This window comes from Osmerus eperlanus, chromosome 10 (assembly GCF_963692335.1).
Source record: "Osmerus eperlanus chromosome 10, fOsmEpe2.1, whole genome shotgun sequence".
NCBI lineage: Eukaryota > Metazoa > Chordata > Actinopteri > Osmeriformes > Osmeridae > Osmerus > Osmerus eperlanus.
Window position 1 is genome coordinate 11,399,947 of NC_085027.1, and position 19,207 is coordinate 11,419,153.

General features: G+C 44.6%; 1 protein-coding gene across 2 annotated transcripts; it reads right to left on the reverse strand.

Annotated features, from left to right (window-relative positions):
• Nucleotides 1-5,477: 5,477 nt before the first annotated feature.
• On the reverse strand, nucleotides 5,478-18,271 carry minar1 (membrane integral NOTCH2 associated receptor 1). 2 transcript variants are annotated; one of them, XM_062472021.1, is made up of 5 exons: nucleotides 17,967-18,271; nucleotides 16,661-17,479; nucleotides 14,843-16,372; nucleotides 10,427-10,690; nucleotides 5,478-7,554 (listed from the first exon to the last, which is right to left on the reverse strand). In XM_062472021.1, exons 2-5 carry the CDS (start codon nucleotides 17,468-17,470, stop codon nucleotides 7,357-7,359), a joined length of 2,802 nt encoding a protein of 933 aa, XP_062328005.1. In that variant the 5' UTR covers nucleotides 17,471-17,479; nucleotides 17,967-18,271; the 3' UTR covers nucleotides 5,478-7,356. The 2 variants fall into 2 exon arrangements, with proteins under 2 accessions (XP_062328005.1, XP_062328004.1); XM_062472020.1 differs by having other exon boundaries at nucleotides 16,661-17,501.
• Between the last annotated feature and the right edge of the window lie 936 nt (nucleotides 18,272-19,207).

A 19,207-nucleotide genomic window follows, 5' to 3' on the forward strand; every position in this document is an offset into this window, starting at 1 on the left:
CTCTCAGTGTTTTTGAAAAGCTTGATCAAGAATAAAGGCTTGTGTTAGGGTGTTGACATTTTAGCTGGGAGACTGGGATCAGGGAAGCTCGAATCAGGAGGTTAGGAGATACTGTAGGCAGAGGTAATTACATCAAATCTTCCAGGTAAGGGTGACTACCCACAGCACAGAAAAAGGCTTTGCTTGGCTGGACCCTTGTTCAGTTTGAACACCAAACCACATAGCATTTCATTACAATCTGCCCACAGACAGATTTGTCTCTTATCTGTCTTCAGTGTTCTCATCATTCTGTTCATTCATGTTCTGCTGATCCTTTTCTGTTACTCGTTCCTGGTCAAAGCGATCTTTTGGAGGGTGACACAGGCCTCTGACACAGGACCTGAGGTCTGACTCAGGTTAGGCCTCAGAGCCAGATCATCCTTATATGAGTGGGAGCACTGGTGTGTGTGTGCTTGGTGTGTGTGTGCTAGTGAAAGCTGCATTCATAGTTAATCAAGCGTCTTTATATGTTGACAGTATACTGTATACTATTTTTTTTTTACTGGATTACTTCCTTCAGTGGGTATTTTCTTGTTCTGTTCTCGTTTAAAACCTGGATTCAGGGGGGAGGAGGCTGTAGTCTGTCATATACAAGCCGGGCAGAGCTGGTCTCTGTGGGGAAGAGCAGTGTTATGGAGGCTGCATGGATGTGAAGGTTAAGAGGGGGTGGGGTGAGGGGAGGGGCGCACAAACGAGTCGAATGTTGCAGTGTCAAATTGAATGGTTGGATGATTTATGACTCAATTATGGTAGAGAGATTTTTAATCTGGGCTTTAACAACTACCCAATCTACCGTCTATTCATTCATCCTTCGCTCTCTTTCTCTCACACACACACATTCCTATTGCAGTTAGCAGAAACACCAGCCCATCAGCAAGGCCTTCCACACAGCGTCACAATAACGATGAACAGCTGTTTACGCAGCTAACGGTCTTGCGCCTCTGTTTCACTAACCGTCTCTGGAGAAGGGGATCCCTCACGCAATTGCTCCTCCAAAGGATTCTCCCCTTTTTGTTTGTCTCCCTTGAAGTTTTTAGGTTGGTTATAGGTGCTGATCTGTGGCTCCTCTCTTACAGTGCTCGTCAAAAGGGCTATATTTGATTTTGAACCAGTGAAGCAGAGACTAGAAAAAGGCAATGCAGTGTGTACAGAAAAGCGTTTGAATAATTCAGCCAGGATGCACCAGAACCCAGGAGGCTGCAGTAAGCAGTCTCAGGTGGCTGAGACCATAACCAGGGTAAAGGTCATAGTCTTGATGCAGGTAAAGATGCTCCCTTCTCACAGATCTGAGGTCACTTTAATTGTTTTACTCCCCTATTTCCGTCGAGTGATATAACTCTGTAAACTCTGTAGACTCCTCATCCATACTCGTGTCAAAGTGACTAAGGGGGAAGCTTCGTTGTGGAACTATTCACTCCAGTCGTTGTGTCTTTCTGTCTAATTAAATCAGCTCCCAACATGTCCCTTCTCTCACAAATCACTTCACAGCACAGCACCAGTGGAGCAGGGCTGGGGGAGGGGAGGTGGGATGCAGGGCCATGACTTCTATAGAGTGGGACCATATGCATGTATATGAATAATTGAACTATACACAGTAGATGTTGAATAGATGCTGTTTAAACACGTAAGAATCAATGCTGAGATATGATGGCACAGTTCATTCTTTCCTTTGAATACAGTGTAAAATACAACTGAAATAACACTAATAGATGGTATACAGTAGTGGAGTACTGTACTGTCAGGAACGTGTGTGTGTGTGTGTGTGTGTGTGTGTACAGACCAGTGTGTGTGTGAGCATCAGGAGCAGGACAAGCACTATTGGATTCCAAAAGTTCATGACCTTTAGATTCAGACACATAACTCTGGCTGTACGAGGAGGGAGGGAGGGAGGGAAGGAAGGAGGGGGAAAAAGAGATTGGAGAGAAAGAGAGAGCTTAGAGGCAGAGAAAGAATGGAAGAGAAAGGGAGAGAAAGGTGGAGGGAGAGAAAGGGAGAGGAAGACATAGATACAGGGTTGATGGAGAGGGAGAGGAGCAAGCAGCTGTGTACGAAATGTAAAATACTGTAAGCGGAGTGGAGACAACCATGAAGGTACAGAGGGCCATGACAAGCAAAGTCTGTTCATGGGTGCTCTGTCTTACGTCTGCTCCAGTGGATCTTCACTGCCAGCACTTGCAGAAGAGACACATAACACAGTGAGCTGCATTTAAATTGAACATTACCTTTTACAGGGTAGATGGGCTGGGGGGGTATTAAGAAGGAGAAAGAGACTGAGGCAGGAAAATAAAGAGCAGGCAACTGTAAAGTATGCTCTGGGGTAATGTAGCACTGTGGCGATTTGGGCCATGAAACTATGATAAATAGCATACCACTGAATTTCCCCCCCCTGATAACTGAAGAGATTTAGAACACCATTGATTAGCAAGAGAATACAAACGTCTATATATCTATTCAGCCAGCATGTTAGACTGACACCTTTACTGGCTGTATTGAAATCCCCTCTGTAGCAGCTTTGTTGAACATGACCTACCAGGTCTGGGTGGTTACTCAGTTTCTACGTCCCCTCCATGACACCTACCTTACACACAAACATACAATGTGGACCTCAAAGGTGCCTCCTCTGAATACAAATGAAGTAGAAGTTCTATGATGGAACCCAAAGGCTCTACAAGGATGTTCCAACAGAATGCTGTGTAGGTTCTGAGCCGGAAGGTTCTAATTGAACCACTGCTGCCTCCTCCAGCACAGTATCCTGACCTGAGGCACATGGTAGCAACTATACAGTAAAAAATAGATTTTACTGCCTTCATATCTCCCTGTCAGCCCTCATGTGATATGAAATGGCGAGCTTCGATCCAAATGTGTTCAGTTGGGCCAGGACACATTAAAGTAGACTTTATCGTGTGCTAGAGCAAATGAAGGACTACTTCTGAGTAACTGCAGTTGGCTTACTTCATAACAGCCGTCACACTAGCGTGTAATTGACTGTGTAATGAAATGACTGTCTTGTGACTTATGTGACCAACTGCATGTGGTCATGCATAGCAGTACAATATGGGGAAATGAAGATGAACAACGAGTATTCAGTTCTGTACGGATTACTGAATGTATTTGGGAGTAGGACATATGTGGTGAATGTCTTACCAGACCACCAAAGCCTCAGTCACTTCCTCCATTCCCTACACTTTGGGTAATTGCTGCACTTGTCCCATAAATACAAAGCTTGATGTTGAATACAGCTAATTTTTTTATTCATGCAGACAAAATTACTGGGTAAGCAGTGAGGTCCAAATGGGTTCTGAGAAAAAGAAAGAGGAAGAGAGAGAGAGAGAGTGGAGGAGAGGGAGAGAAGGATGCTCCAGTGTTGTTAATTGTCCTCAATGCCTCAACACTGGCATGACCTGAGAACAAAAACTTTCTTTATCATGTTTTCTTTTGTTTTATATGGCACAGCTCAGCTGACTTCATAAAACATGTGGAGGGGTAATTTCCAGGCAATTTTCGTGTCATTTCACCGTACAGAAGGGAGTCCCCCGTCCCCCCCCGTCCCCCCCTTCGCACACACACACTATTCTCACAACCTCCAGACTTCTAATAACAGACTTGTCATAAACCAGTGGTACATTTCTTAACAAGAGTTTAGGTTCAAAATATTAATTACATGTACTTTTTTGTTTCTAAAAGTGTACACAGTGTTCATCTGGTCCCGATGGATCTTGGTGGTTGCTTGGTGGTTTTTTGGCTGAAGACTGATTCAATTTCAACAAATCTGAAATGGGAAAACTAGCACCCCATTATTTGCCAAATTTGTCACTCGTTGATTGTGTTTGGCTGTGTGTCTGGGTAGAGTAGCCTATGGCAGGACACACTCAAACACTTCAACAAGCTCTGGTTTGTTTATCGGCTGTGTGTCCTTCACAGTCCACAAATTGGTTTATGATGTCTGAAAGGTCATACAGGAAAACTAATGTTACACTTCTCTTAACACCAACACACAAGCCAGGTCCTACAAGTATTTAGCTCACGATTATCACAGAACTGACAAATATGGCCACAGAACCAGTGCTTGCTGTGTTTTTTTTCTAGGGGGGGGGGTTAGGCCTGCTCTGTTAGAGACTACATAAGGGGCTGCTGGATTGGAAATGAATCCTGTATTACGTAGATCACTCAATCCTCTCTCCCAAGGAGAGAGAGAACGAGTGGTTTCTGACCTTCAGTACATCAGTGGCAGCCAAGGTTAGTGGTTCTGTCTCAGCTTGTGGCTTTATGCTGAGTGGTTAACCCTTGTGTTATCTTCGGGTCATTCTGACCCATCAGTCATTGTGACCCACCGTCGTATTGTGACAAATTTACCTCATACAAAAACAAAGTGAAGCATTTTCTTTTAACTGTCGGGCTGTCTCAGACCCCCCACATTGGAATGGTTAAAAGAAAATTATTTGTATTTGTTTTTGTATTGGGTAAAATTGGGTAAACACAACGATGGTTCGTTATGAACCTTTGGGTCATGTGACCCGAAGGCAGCACGAGGGTTAAGAGAGGCTACGTTAGGCTCAGAGAGGCTCATGAATCCGTCCAGCCCAGTCTGAGGACTGGAGCAGACATTCATACAGTATTACTGGCCTCTCAGCTGATGCTTAGTTTCACGCTGAAGCAAGACTGATTGGACTGGTTTTAAATCAAGGCCCCACTGAGTCAAAAAGTGAACATAAAATACATGACTCACAATGTGCTGTTTTGACAAAGTCCATTGTTAAAGAACCTTGCAAGTCATCAGAAGGCTAATGGACTATCGCAAGAGGAGAGAACCATCAGACACTAATGACATCCTATCTCAAGGGAAATGATCAAATGCATTTTTGATCATTTGGGGGCCTTGAGATAATGTTTTTCAATTACCATAAATGGCGGGCTAATTTTCACAGCCCACAATTCAACAAACCTCCTGAAATAGCCTGGATAGACAGGGAGATACCACACCATAAAGTTGAGAGCAGTTGCTGTGTTTCGTCTAAATGTGTTTCCATCTTGGTAGTCTAACCTCCGAGATGGTGGTTCTTCAGACTGCAAAGCTGCTCAAGCTGTGCATGCCCAGCTGGTCCCTCAGTGCTTGAGAAAATCTCGCTGATTAGGCAGGCATTTCCTGGTTGATTGTTAGACACTGGCAGAAAAACAGCAACTATCACAAAAAAAGGTTAATACATCATTTCTAGGACAAATATTTTGCGTTGTAGCTTTTTGTTGGCAGCTGCACTATGCTGTCCCCATCTCTTATCTCTCTCTCTTATCTGAAATCAACACTGGAAATGTGTCAGAACTCAATTCAAAACAATAATCAAAGTAAGTGAAATATGTTTGGTAAAGTACCAATTGCATTCGTTCCAGTCCAGCCAGTTGTTTGTGAAGAGATTCCAGTCACACAGATAGCAACAGTCAGAACAGTTAGCTTTTATTGTAGTTATATTCCAGATGAACACCTGTCCACATGATGTGCCTCCAACCTGCACTATATACAGACCTTTCCAGGGTGCCAAGGCTCCTAGTCCCGCTGCTGGCAAATCCTCTACTGTCTGGTCTCTCCTGGTCAGATTACACTAACCCAGTCAATAACACAGCACCTACTGTTGGTAACAGTGCAACAAGCGTCCACTTCAGTATGCCCTAGAGAGACAGAAACATCAGCTGACAAACAACAGGATTTGAGGACTTGGTTTTGCCTGGCTTGACTTGGCGTTGTAGCCCCTGGTTTACATTGAACAGTAACTACAACAGTTGAGGACTTGGTACAGTGAACAGGGAAATCTGTTCTTCTCCCTGGTCCTTTGTCAGGGTCTCTTCGGGCTTCTATCCTTTCAGTGTTAACAGATTCTAAGCTCAGGAAAAAGTAGGTAAAAAGTGGAACCAAGTCTAGGAGTTGCGACGTTATTGTAAAGCTTGCACTCTGGTGAGGTTTCTCCTTCCTATCAACGCAAGTGAGACCGCTGTCTAATCCCAGCGATCCTGACTCGAGGGCTATGGCTGCTCGTCAGATACTTCTATCTTTATAGAGACTCATATAGACCAATAAAATAATAGACATCTGGAGAGGAAAGGGATAGGTAGAATAGATCATTCACCTGGACCGTGTCAAATATCTGTCCTGCCCACTTACATCAGTTGTCATGAAGGAGGCAGATACAAGTAGACAAGAAAGCTAATCCTAAATACTGGGACATGGCCGCAAGTAGGCAGTTTGCATTCAGTGGTGCTAAGGCCTTCTGGGAGATGATGGCTGGGTAGGGATGAGGTGTGTGTGTGTGTGTTTTGGGGGTGGGGGTTTGTGAGCCTGCAGGGTGGGCCAGTCAATACTGCTGACTAAACCAATACCACTCGCCTCCCTGGTGAGCTGGGCTCCTCAACTGTGGAGGGAAACTTCAAGTATTCACTGAATAAATGACCTAGAAGGCAAAGAATAAGAAACAGCATTTGAGATAAACAGCAACGTGCTGTTGGCTAGTTGTCACACAGCGTGAGGCAAACAAACATTCAATACCTTGCAAGAAACATAGATTTTCTCCATCTTTTGGTGTTATTTTCCAATACATTCAAGTTGACTTTACAGTATTGTACTTGAACATTTCTATGTACCATTATACAACTATGGTTAACTAGTACCTCCAATTGTTTCTATATAGAAAAATTAGTTCCCATTGATTAATCCCATGGATTAAAACTCCTGTTATCGATGACAGAAATAAATCTTGTTTGCACTCAGCACATTCTACCAGATAATTCATAAAAAATAACTCTCATTAAAATACATTATACTGCAATTATACTAAAATAAAATATCATACACTGGTTACCAAACACATCCAGTTGTCAACCATTAACCATGGTAATGTAGTTTACCATCTCCCAACTGGAAAGTCAAACAAATAAATGTTTAACCTCGGGAAACATTTTACGCAAAGAAAGATATCATCACTGTAAAATAAATACATTGTGTATTTGCCATTTACATTGCTACTGTACAATAGCCATCTTGAGAGTCAATACATTATTTCACTATACAGTAGGCAATGATATATAGAAAAAACCGACTTTCATCTGAATTCAAAGAATGTTTCATGTTCATCTTCTCTAACACAACCAATACCGTATAAAGAAAAACATGGGTCTGAAACACTTAAATATGCTTCAACCTTTCAAAATAGCCTACCCTATCACATGGTCAGTTGGAGGTGTGACCATGCTGTGTGGCTGTGTCCTCGCTGCTTTGTGGGGGACAGAGGAGCATGACTAGAGAGTCCTGCTGAGAGCAGCCTCTCCTGTGCTTCATGTCTTCATGGTGCATATGGGCACCACGATGACCAGGATGACCGTGCAGGCTGCTGCAGCAATTAGAGCTCCAATCTTACACACTTTAGCTCTGCGAAACTCTGCCTCTTTCCTTTTGAGCAGCGAATCGTATCCGGGTGTGTAAATGTCCTCCATCCAGTACTCCAGGTTGTTGGGGTTCAGAGATTCCTGGGTCTAAAAGAAGAAGAGGGAGAGAAGAGAGAATTAAAGTGCAGGGCTGAAAAAAACTTAAAAGGAGAGATAGATAGGAAACATTAACAGAGGGTTGTTGAGTGTCTCTCAAACAGATACATTTGTTACATAAAGTTAAAAATGTGTTATGGGAGAGTCGGAGGGAGGAAAGAGCCATAATTCTGCTTTTCGTCCTCATCCAGATAGATAGAAAGGAAGAGAGAGAGGAATGGAGAGTAGAGACAGAGAGGGAGAGAGAAATACATGGAATCCTGGGGAGTTTTCTATACTCTTGCCTTTCACTACTCTGTAAGTAGTTTGACATACAGTATGTCAAACTTAGTCCTCTTTGACGTAATTTTCTCGCTGTGTTAGAGTCTCAGTAATGAGAAGTGCAGAGACACTCAGCATGTTGGGAGGCCCACAGGCCACACACACTCCTGCCCTGAGGTCAGTTGTTCAGGTTAGGCTATAGAAACAGAAGGCCAGCACCAACGGCAGTTGTGACAGCGAGGCCTGGCCTCGGCCTCGGCCTCGGCCCCAGCCCCAGCCCCGACCTCTGTTGTCTCCTAAATGGATTCTCAGATAAACAGGAACGGCGAGAGCAACAATCGATGGCAGCCGACTGGGATGCTTGTCCTTGTCCTTGCTCGGTTCCCACTGAGCCCCTAGGAGGCATGACCAAGCAGGCAGCCTGACAAACACTGCAACACACAGACTCACTGCCATGGTACACATTTCCTTTCCTGAGAAAGACAGACAGAAAGAAAGAAAGGATGGAGATATGGAGTTAGAAAAAGAGAGAGAGGTGCGGGAGAGGGGAGTGAGATAGAGAAAGAGAGAGAATGGAAGAGGGAGAAATAGAACATGCTATACTGTAGATTGTAATTATAATCACTCTGCTGTCTGTTCAGGCTATTCAGAGTAATTACAAATTAACAACACAAAATGAAATGTTTATTTATGTCTATTCATGACTATTGCAGGCTGGTTTAAGGAAATGCACTAGGCTAATAATTATGGAATGACATACTCATTACCCAAACAGATGTGCGAGTCCAGAATATGATCATCTATTGAGAAAAGGACCAAAACATTCTCCGGGCCGCGTCTCTCTCTTCCTCCATGTTTGTTTTCTCTCTGTGTGATGCCTCTGAATAGGGCCACCATTTCTCCTGCCTTCCCTGCCTGTCTGCGTGTCTAGTAGCTGGAGGATTAGATGGTAATCCTGTGTCTTTGGAAGAGGTACACATCCAAGGTTAATTATATTGCCTACTTCGAAAATTCTCTGAATTGATCATGAGAAAATTAGAAATCAATGTTTTTGAAGGTGACCAGCCATGGTTGTTTGCCTCTGTGAAGTTGGCCCTGCTTCTGTCATTGGCTCCACGCCAAGCCAGCTGGGATGCAGGGAGGTAGAGAGCTGTTGATGGGAGGCAAGTAGCACACTGAATATTCAGTGTAACAGTCTCTGATCTACAAAAGTAAACTGTTTGGTTTGCCAGACCCAATTAGTTAATGTGGAATATAATGACTAGTTTACAGCCTGATTAGAGTCACTCAACACAGCTATCTCTGCGTGCTTACTGTATTACCCATCCTCACAGACTTGAAAATCTGTAAGAAGGTAGGTTCAGAAGACAGCTATTCCACCAACACACAGAATCCTGGCTTTAACATCCCAATGTAACATTTATAGACACACTAATCATCTTCTAATTGGGTCACTTATCCTTGAGTGCGGCCCCACTGTTTTAACTGTGAGTGTTATTGCAGAGGAGTGGAGTTCAATCATAATAATGCAAAATTAGTTTATTGAATTCCTTATCTTGTTGTGTACGGCACACAAGGATAAAATTGCAAAGGAAGAAATTGCATTTCTGTTTGTGTCTTTCTCACTCTATCTCCCTATTTTGCCTTTCACTCACCTCTCCTCACTCTATCTAGCGCTGTCTTTCCCAGTGTGATCGACAGTATTCTTATTATGATGCCCCAGTAAGTGGAGCAGTCTCGCCATCCTGTGAAATATATAGAAATGTTTTCTTGTCGGCTCCCCTCCTCCTCCCCTACTCCCCTCCTCCTCACACTATTCATCTTAAGGTTAGAACTCCATTTATAAAGAATTTATAAAGAACAGTGGAAACACTTCCACTGTGGTTTAGCATTCTCAAACAGAGGTGTGAGTCAAAAGCTATTTAACACTGATATCATAAGCTATTTAATGATTATCATAAAATATATAAGAATTGCTAAATAAAAGAACAGTTACTGCTGAACAGTATAGGCGAGAATTTGATCTGTGCGACACAATCCGTGTCTAATAATTTGACTTTCATCCAATACTGAAGGTCAGACACTGTAAATATATCTGTGGCTCCGTTACAAGCAAGTCTTTTGTCAAGAAAGAGTGTTGTTGCACATAGAAAACCTGGTCAACACAAATACTCTCAGATAAGATCAGGAAGCAACGATGAGGAAGCAAAAGCTAACAAGAAAGCCTCAGTGTCAGCAGTCCTCGCTACCACTCCCCCAGGATCCAGGCTGGACACACAAGCCACTGCAACACTAGCAGCAGACATCGCAACACCACCAAGCAGGAGTAAATAGCATGACCACCAGGGCTAACTAGCAACACCACTAGCAGGGCTAGATAGCAGCACCAGGCCAAGCATTACACCAGATGTTCCATCAACACAAGGGCTAGCATCAACACCAAGGTTAACATCAGCACTACAACTAACGTTGTCACCTGGACTAACATCATCGGTAGAACTAGTGTCACCCGTTTTAATATTTTAAAACAGACTAATTCCGACATAGAAGTGGTGTGTTCTGCTTGAGATGGCATCAAGACCAAGTCCATATCCCTCCTCACCTGCAGGTTCAGAGCTGTGAGCTGCTTGCCCTTCTCTCCAGAGTTGCGTTTGTATTCCTCGATGGTCCAGGAGGGCTGTCCTCGTTTGCCATCAGACAGGCCGGTCAGCCGCAGGTCTGTGTACAGGGGGCTCCCCTTCATGTGAGACTTGACGGAGGGTGGGAAGGGGTGCGGGGAGAACACCTGCTCCACCAGGTAGGAGTCCTTGGGGGGCTTGGAGGAGCGATGGGCTTGGGGGATCTCGTACTGACGCTCACGCTCCAACTGTGGAGGGGGCAGAGAGGTCAAAGGTTAGAGGGGAAATGTTAAGTCGTGTAACGTCCTGCTGCAGTGGTGGTTGACTTTGTAGTAGCTCAAAGACACCCGACAGTAGTTTGAGAGGAGACCCATCTGGGCGTGAACAGAGAACCATGATATTCCTATGCAGCCATAGAGTACAAGTATCCGGGCTGAAAAGCATGGCACAGCCATTACAGCTGCAGTGTCTCCTACAGACCATTACATGAGAAACATACTTGTACACTATTTCTCCCCACAGAACAGCAACTTAGGTCATCTGTAAGCAACAAGCCATGTTATGAAGCACAAATATTTGTTTTTAATATTTAAAAGCCAGCTGTATGATATATGCCCTCAAGGAGAGAGATGAAATATGAGAGTTGGTCATTTTCGGAAAGAAAAAGAAACATAACAAATTGCTTTCTTTGTGTAATGATTAGGGTGCACAGATGTATTTGGTTGACTAAGCATAAACACTTATTTTACTAAATCCGTCACCTCCCCATTTGGTAAATTACTCTGAGGAAATGACTTTATTAAACTGAGGAGATTGAAACCTTACAGATGATAAAAACTGTCAAGACCTACATTTTCGTTGGCACCATAAAAACGTACATTATTCAATACTAATTAGAGAGAAAATGGTCAGACTCAAATTAGATCCATTCCAAAAAGCTTATATTTAGATTCCCCCTCAAGTGAATAGCTACTCCTTCTGGTTGGAGAAATAAACAACATTCCACAACCTAGTGTATTGATCTCATTGATCTTCAGGCAGTTAAAAGAACATTAATTTAGATGAATATTACATTTTTATGAGCTCACCACATCTCTCCTCAGCCCTTGAAAGACTGTTGAAGTAAACATTCATTTAACCAACAATGGTGGCAGGCCTCCCCAGGGTCAGAGAAGGTGACACAAATCTGATCCTGCCATAGTTGAATTGTCTCTCTATACAGTGGTGGCAGTAGTGTGCGTGTGTTTATGTGTGAACTTACAATTTCCACTAGATTCTCATCCATCTGGAGAAATCTCTCTTTTTGATGTCACAATCTGCATCCTGTGTTAACTGGACTGGTGATCTTTAGGGAGAGAAAGCCATAGCCATGTGTGTCGCTCACCTCCATGCAGATCTATACACTCTTAAATAAAGCTTATCTCTGTGTTGGATATGAAGTATGATTTAAGCTTAATAGCTACTAGCTAGCTGTGAAAATATATCTAAGAGTGAGTCCATGAAGTGGTACTACAGAGTAGTCTACTGTGTACTGTTTTAGTAAACACAGTGGCAGCTGTGAATAAATCAACTGCACTTAAGACCCTTTCCAACTCCTTGTTTTCAGCATTGGCACTGAGAAATGCAAAACAGTCACGTGGCAGCTCAGGATGTTTGTGACAAGACTGATACACGTATGTGTTATGACAGCTTTCCAACCCCTGTCACCTGTCTCACCCCTGTGGCTGTCTGTCCTGCTGGCTCACCTGTCTTACTGCTATTCTTACTCCTATTCACAGGCTTTGAATATAGAAGCATAGGCAAGCAGGAAATGAGAGGGAGGGTTGGGTTGAGGAAGAGAGGAGAGGGAGGACTGGGAGATGAGAAGGAGGGGGGTTATCCCTAATCACCTCTAAGGGTTAGGGTTGGACATCAGTTGATCTGTGGGCATTTGTGAAGCCCTTGGTGACATTGATTGTAAAAAGGGCTAGCGATCACAAATAGAATTTGATTTGATGATATGAGGGGCATTGGTAAATTGATCAGTCTCTACCTAGATACTTACAGACCCACACTGAAGACAATGCCTTTACAGGAGGACCAGAGAATAGCATTAATGTAGATTACTCCATTATTTACTCCCTTTAGTCATTTCCTACTCTACCACTCACTGCAAGTCAACATTTCATAGTAACGTCCACCTCAGGCGAGCATTTCACAGAAGCAATGGCTGTCTGGGGACTCCAGAAGGCAGTAACAATGATATGGCTGAGTTGATTGTATGGCAGCTCTGTATATATGGGTTCTATACGTCCACAAATGACAGAGTTGGGTATATGGCAGCTCTGTGTGCAAGGTCTACACCCACATCCCCAAAAGGCGGGGAACTGAATCAGAAGAAACTGGCTGACATCCATCTTGGCTCCGTGCCAATAGACCTGAGGAGAGGAGAACGTGGGGAACAGAAAATAGATAGGAGGAAGAGAGAGAGAGAGACAGAGGGCGAAGAGAGAGGGAGGGAGTAAACTACTGTAGACATTGAGAGAGAGAAGAACCCTGAGAGATAGATTGACAGAGAGAGTAGTAAGCGAGAGAAAGAGAGTAGAAGATGAATGTTTCTGTGAGGATTTGTCTCGAGCAGAAAGCCAATAATTGATGTTGATGGGATGGTAGGGTGGTAAATTGGTCAAATTATCTTGGATTAAATAAAAGGTATGGATTAAATGCTAGTTAGTAGCTAGATTTGCATATGCAATATAACATATGGTTGGAAGTCTTAGAACCTTTAGATAGCTCTCTCTGATTTTCTAGTAGTATGCATTGACTAACTACTGGAAATTTCTCAACCAGTAAGACTGGTATTGGGGTTAAAACCCAGTACTGTATATGCATCAAGATAATACATAAAGAGAGGCAGCCATTACTGAATGACACCCTTCACAGACCATAATCAGTCCTGGTCAGGCAGACACACAAGCAAACACACACACTAATTGATATGGAGGGGCCATGCTAGCCATGCCATGCTCTGAGAGGTGCTTACACAGCTCTCGGGTCAAGACCCATTTCAGATAACATGCGCTCCATTTAGCTTCCCAAGGAAAGGTCACTGGGAATCACTGGTCTGCAACACCTGACAAGATGGACTGGCATTTCAACTCCCCTGTTTAAGAGCCTGTCTGCCCAGAGGTGGGCAAGGCCTGGTAGGAGGGGAAGAACACAATTAACACGTCAGTCATGTGACTAGAAAATGGCAAATCTACGGCCTTGAAGAACATGGTTGCTGGGGAGTGACCGGTTTTCACCAAGTACTTAACAAAGAAAGACAAAAATGTCTCTGATGCTGATGTCCTCAGCACCCTGACTCTCTGTGGAGGCTGTTTTCTGTGTGGCACCACTGCAGGGCTGCCTCTGTCCTGTCAGGTGCTGATGAATGGAAGAGAGCTCGAACCTGAAAGCATCTAAACACCTTGAGGCTGGAGATCCATCCCGAGTCCGTCACATCTCTCTCTTCCTGATCCGTCAACATTGATATCCCCTTTCAGTGTAAATGGTCTTTGTGAACTCGACTGTGATAAAGGATTGGTATAAAGTCAACTGCTCAGTAGGGTCACCATCAGTGGTCATAACTGGAGCATCTGTGCTCTGTGCTGCTGTGTTGTTGAACGGAAGCGCTGAGACGATGGGTGTGTAATTACTGACATAATGGAGTTAGACTGAGGTTCAGGAGGAGAAGACCATGTCCCAACTTCCTTCTGCCACCTTGTCTGCTCATCAGCTAATATAATGTGTAATGCAGGCTAGTCAGTAGCCTACTATGAATACAAACTTGCTATACTAGCCACTCACTCGTCTCTACTTTTGCATCCCACTCGCTCCCCATCTCCTCCTCTACTCTCAAACTCCTCGTTGGCTACCCAGGCACCTCGGGGGGGCATCGGCCAAGCTTCGACAAGCCCAGTAAGACACATCCTTCACATCCAGAGTTGTCTGCCTGAATAACTCTTACTGACTCCATTCATTCATTCATGCTTGTTCCTCTTTGAAGTCAAACTAAAAAACAGATCCAATTGTTGGTGTGCTCTTGATCAGAACCCAGCTTAATCACCTCTGTTGAATACGCAGATGTTCCTACATGTACACTGACTATTGAGTGTCAGATCATCTAATTCCATGTAAATGGGAGATTAGGATTGGAGTATTATACAAACATGTGTATAGCCTCATCAGCCAGATGTCTCCCACAGCGTTATATATATACGTACAGCTAATTTGTTTCTTTTTTGGGATCTGAATACTCAACTAATAGATATACTAACGTACATTCAGCAGTTATATGACTGTTATGTTAACTACAGTATTGCAGCTACCTATGTGAGTAAACAAAGATGTACACCAGGATAATGATCTATGGTTCTTACCTCTTTGGCTTTCCTGTGTCTGTCCTTGTTGTCTCTGTCTCTGTCCCGCTCCCTGTCCCTGTCCCTGTCATGGTCCCTGTTACGGTCCTTGTCTTTGCACTCGTCTCCGGGGTGGTTAGAATATGACACTGTCCTCCAGTCGCGCGGGGAATTGGTGATGCTGGCGACCTTTGACTCTGTGGCGCTGTTCTCCTCGTTGAGCGAGCGCGAGGACCTCCGGGTGAACATACTCTTCTTCAGGGCTTTCACCCGCAGGCTCTCGCTGTTACTGCCGTCCGAGCAGCACCACTCCCCGGAGCCACTGTCCCCCTTGATGGTGTGGCCTGTGGTGTGGCATTGGAACACATGTGGGGAGAGGGTGGGGTCTTGGTGGGGGTGGAGGTGGTCTGGGGTGGGGTTGGAGCCCGAGGCAGACGCTGTGTCCCCAGGCCTCCCATTGGTCTCGGGCTCCTGGATCTTGTCGTCCAGCTTGTTGAGTTTGGAGAGCACCTGGGAGATCTCCCCTCGCACCCCTGACAGAGACTCCAGCTTCTTCTCGATTTCTCCGATCCTCATCACCAGCTTACACACGCTGGACTTCAGCTCGTCGTCGGTGCTCTCCAGGGAGTTAAACAGTCGGTCCAGCTTGGACTTGGCCAGTTTGACTGTGTTGCGTTCGGGAGAACTGTCGCCGTCCGACTTCAATGTCAACTGAGAGATTGATCCGTTACTGTTGTAGCAGGAGGACTGGATGATGCCCAGAGAGTCACACACACTCATGTCATCAAGGAAACGGAATATATCGCTAATATCGTCGCTAACAATCTCCGAGTCTTCATCTGACTGTTTGAAGGGGTGTCTTTCTCTCTCGCCATACTTAGCATTTCTAGACGCGTACTCTTTCAGTTTCCTCTGCTCTGCCTGCTCTGTCTGAGTTCCAATACTGGATGAGCAGTCTATGTTGCTTCCCTGGAAAGAGGTGCTGTGGGTAGTTTTGTCTCTGAACCTTTTCCCCAACTCTCTTTTCTCCACAACTCGGTCTGGCCCACACCCCATAGAGGCTACATCCTTGCTCTTCAGCCCATTGGTTTTCTTCGCAAACCCTAAAGGGGAGGCAGTCACCTTCTCCTTGGCGTTCTGAAAATTCTGCTCATTGTCTTTGTTGATTACACTGACGTTATGGCGGTAGTTGTCTTTCAGCGGTTTGCTGTTGAGAAAAGACCTCTCGAAGTCCGGAGGACCTTCCTCTGTGTTCAGACTCAGGCTCTTCACCGGCCAAGATGGCTGCTTCCCAGGTTTACTGACTCTACGGGTGTTCACACACTCAGAGACTGTTGTTGGCCCAAAATACGTAGATGCTTGGAGGTCATCCAGACTCTCGTGCTTTGCTCGTCGTTTCTCCTGGATGGGTGAGCTGAGGGGGGGATCAAAATAGGGGTTGCTGTAGGGCAGCTCAAAGCTGTGGTTGAAGAAAGTTGTAGGTTTGTGGAGTTCCCTCCGGTGGTACCCTCCACTGGCTTTACTGGCAAGTTTGGACTCTGAGGTAACAACCTAAATCATAATGTTACATTAATAAAGCGCTAAAACACTGTAACAGAGCATTTACTAGACATCAATTCATAAGATGTACTGAACTTGGTGGTTGAATTGTATAAATTCATACAACTAACATACAGACAGTATATTACAATGTTTTAATAAGATACATCAGTACAGTACAAATTAAAATAATACATTTAAGATCAAAGTAAAATTTAAATTGACTGGTAAATTCCAAACCTGGTGACCAATGCCATGCTGTAATTGTGAAACTAGACTGTGGAGGACTAAGATACCGACCTGTGGAGAGAATGCTTGGAGGTTGTGAAAGTCCTCCTTGAAGATGTTTCTCTTCTGGATGCAGGAGTGGACGGTAAAAGGCTCTGCATGGTTGATGTGCTGCAGAGAGTCCTGGTCTGTGGTGGACTCACTGTCGATGTCCATGGGAAAATAGGTGCTCTGCATCCTGCAGGGCGGTGACGGAGGGCTGCCGCTGGAGTACTGAGGCAGATGCTGCAGCTTGTCCAGCGATGCTGCTCTACATTTCAAATCCTTGTTGACGCCCAACAGGAAGTTAGGGTCGGAGGTGGGGATGAACTGCTGGCAGTTGTTGCAATCCGATGTAGGACAGGGGGGGGTGTTCTGGGGCAGGGGGAGGTGGTGATGCACCCCCCTGGGATGGTCCATGTGGTCGTACCCTCCCCTCTCGCAGTCCTGGAACTTATAAACCTCTGTGTCTGACCTACATGACTCGAAAGACTGGTTCTTGTGGAACTTGGGTCTGTGCCCCATGGGCAGCTTGTCTTTGGCAATGCCCCCGTTCATCTGGATGAGGTTGAACATGGTGACGATGTCCGCAGCCACCATCAGCTTCTTGGACTGCTGGTCCTCCACGGAGCAGCGCATCTTGTCCCTGAACAGGGTGGCGGGAAAGGCAGGGTCCAGGCAGGCCGTGTAGAAGAGCAGGCTCCGCAGCTTGGCCAGGTGGACCAGGTCGAAGCGGGCACACAGGGACTTACACAGGTCCTGGTAGGACACGGTGCGGTGCTTGCTGTCCAGCTCCTCCAGGATCCTCACCAGGAAAAGGGAGTACTCTGGGAGGGGGTCCATGTCTCCTATCTGAAAAGAACAGATGTGAGACCTGTGCAGGTCGTTACAAAATGGCAATTGCTGTGTTTCCTCACAATTAAAAACTGAAATGTTCAAAGCAAGTGCTAACTTCTCTTTTCATTGTTTAGAAACAAGAACAATCCGTTATTGAATTCACGTCAGCTGCAGTGTTCGGAGACAGCAGTGTGGTAATAGATGCATTATACACACACACACAGTTCCATCACTGTTTTTTTCAAAATAAACAGGAAACCGGCACCAAATGTTTTAACATATGTAAAACAAACGAAAAATAATATTTTCTTTGTGTCCACCCAGGTTTCGAAAAGGACCAAATGCTATTCCAAGCATTAATAAGCACACACTTGAGTATTTCATTAGCACTCGCATACCCTCACATTCCCCCTTACTTCAGAAAAAGAAAGGAAAAATCATTATCGCCGCACCACTCCCGCTCGCAGTCCTAACAATCAACAATGGGGGTAAATAAACTCACTTAGCGTCCCGTCCTGTTAAACGATATCCGTGAAAGGGTCCAAAAATAGTGTCTATGCATCAAAGCATCCGAAACATTACGGTAAAGTTTATGCACACATTCATCTGACATAAAAAATATACCAAAGACAAAAACATTCCATGTGGAAAGGCTATTCAAGAGAAACGATATTATCGTATATCATCGTTCAAATCAATCCATTTTCATAATGTGTTGACAGCTCGAGCTCTTCGTACTTCACATCATTCCATACCCCCGGGTTTTCTCCCTATACTCAGTATACTCAGTCCGCAAAAGCTGTTGGAACGAAGCTGTCCGCGTTCTGAGGCGCGCGCTTGGTGCTGAAAAAGAACCCAAGCTGCTTTGTTTCCACCTAGAATGACGCAATAACACCTATAACACCAACTGCAAAGGAAGATACGCCAAGGAATTCGTATTTATCATGATTCCAAGCAATAGCAAATGATATTATTTGCTATTGAAATTGCAGACTATTCAGCATTTTCGCTTTGTTAAATCTGCATTCATGATAATTCATGGGACTGCAGTCAATGCAAAGTCAAGTGATTCGTTGCAGGTCCAGTTCTATATGGAATAGTTTATATGTAAAAACCCGGCACAAGATCGAAAAATGTGAGCTATTAATTTGCGTAATGGATTTAAAACGATTAATCGTACATGTCAGAAGTACGCCAGTTAATGACCGTATAGGCTGGAATCTATTTTGAAAATGAAAGACCTAGTACAGCCTGCTTCATTACGCTATTTAATCAGCCGACTTTGTGCTCTGGTGGAATCCACATTTTCTATGCCCCCTTTTTCCTTGAAATACCAGCCCCTACTATATTCCAATCTTTCATGATCTCACACCCAAACCATTGGCCACAAAATGTAGACTATCCTGAAGTTGTTGCCGCTGTCAGCGTTTGCGGTGAGACCATTGCAACCCCTCACTCATCACCAGACCACGCAACACAGTCGCTGTGAACAAATAGTTTTTAAGTAATAAGGTGTGCTAAATTTAGAGCTATTAGTTTTCCGGCTGACTAAGCAGGCGTTAATTGGGGCTGTGAGGGGAGCACAGTCAGGTGTCTCGGCGCTGGAGTGTCAGGCTAGAGATGTGTGTAGAAGGGAGGAGCTGGCCATTACGTCTCCAGCGTCAGCAAAGAGTGGGACACTGTTCTGTGAATCCTCATTTGTTATTAGTCTCTCCATCAGTGGAAGGCATATTCTCAGATACA

What these genes read in the sequence shown, in the direction of transcription:
- minar1 (XM_062472021.1), bottom strand. Translation starts at nt 17,470, where the DNA reads ATGGACCCCCTCCCAGAGTACTCCCTTTTCCTGGTGAGGATCCTGGAG. An exon ending in TCCAAGCATTCTCTCCACAG is followed by an intron (nt 16,373 to 16,660) that starts GTCGGTATCTTA and finishes ATTATGATTTAG; the next exon opens with GTTGTTACCTCAGAGTCCAA. An exon ending in TCACAGCTCTGAACCTGCAG is followed by an intron (nt 7,555 to 10,426) that starts GTGAGGAGGGAT and finishes TTCTTCTTTTAG; the next exon opens with ACCCAGGAATCTCTGAACCC.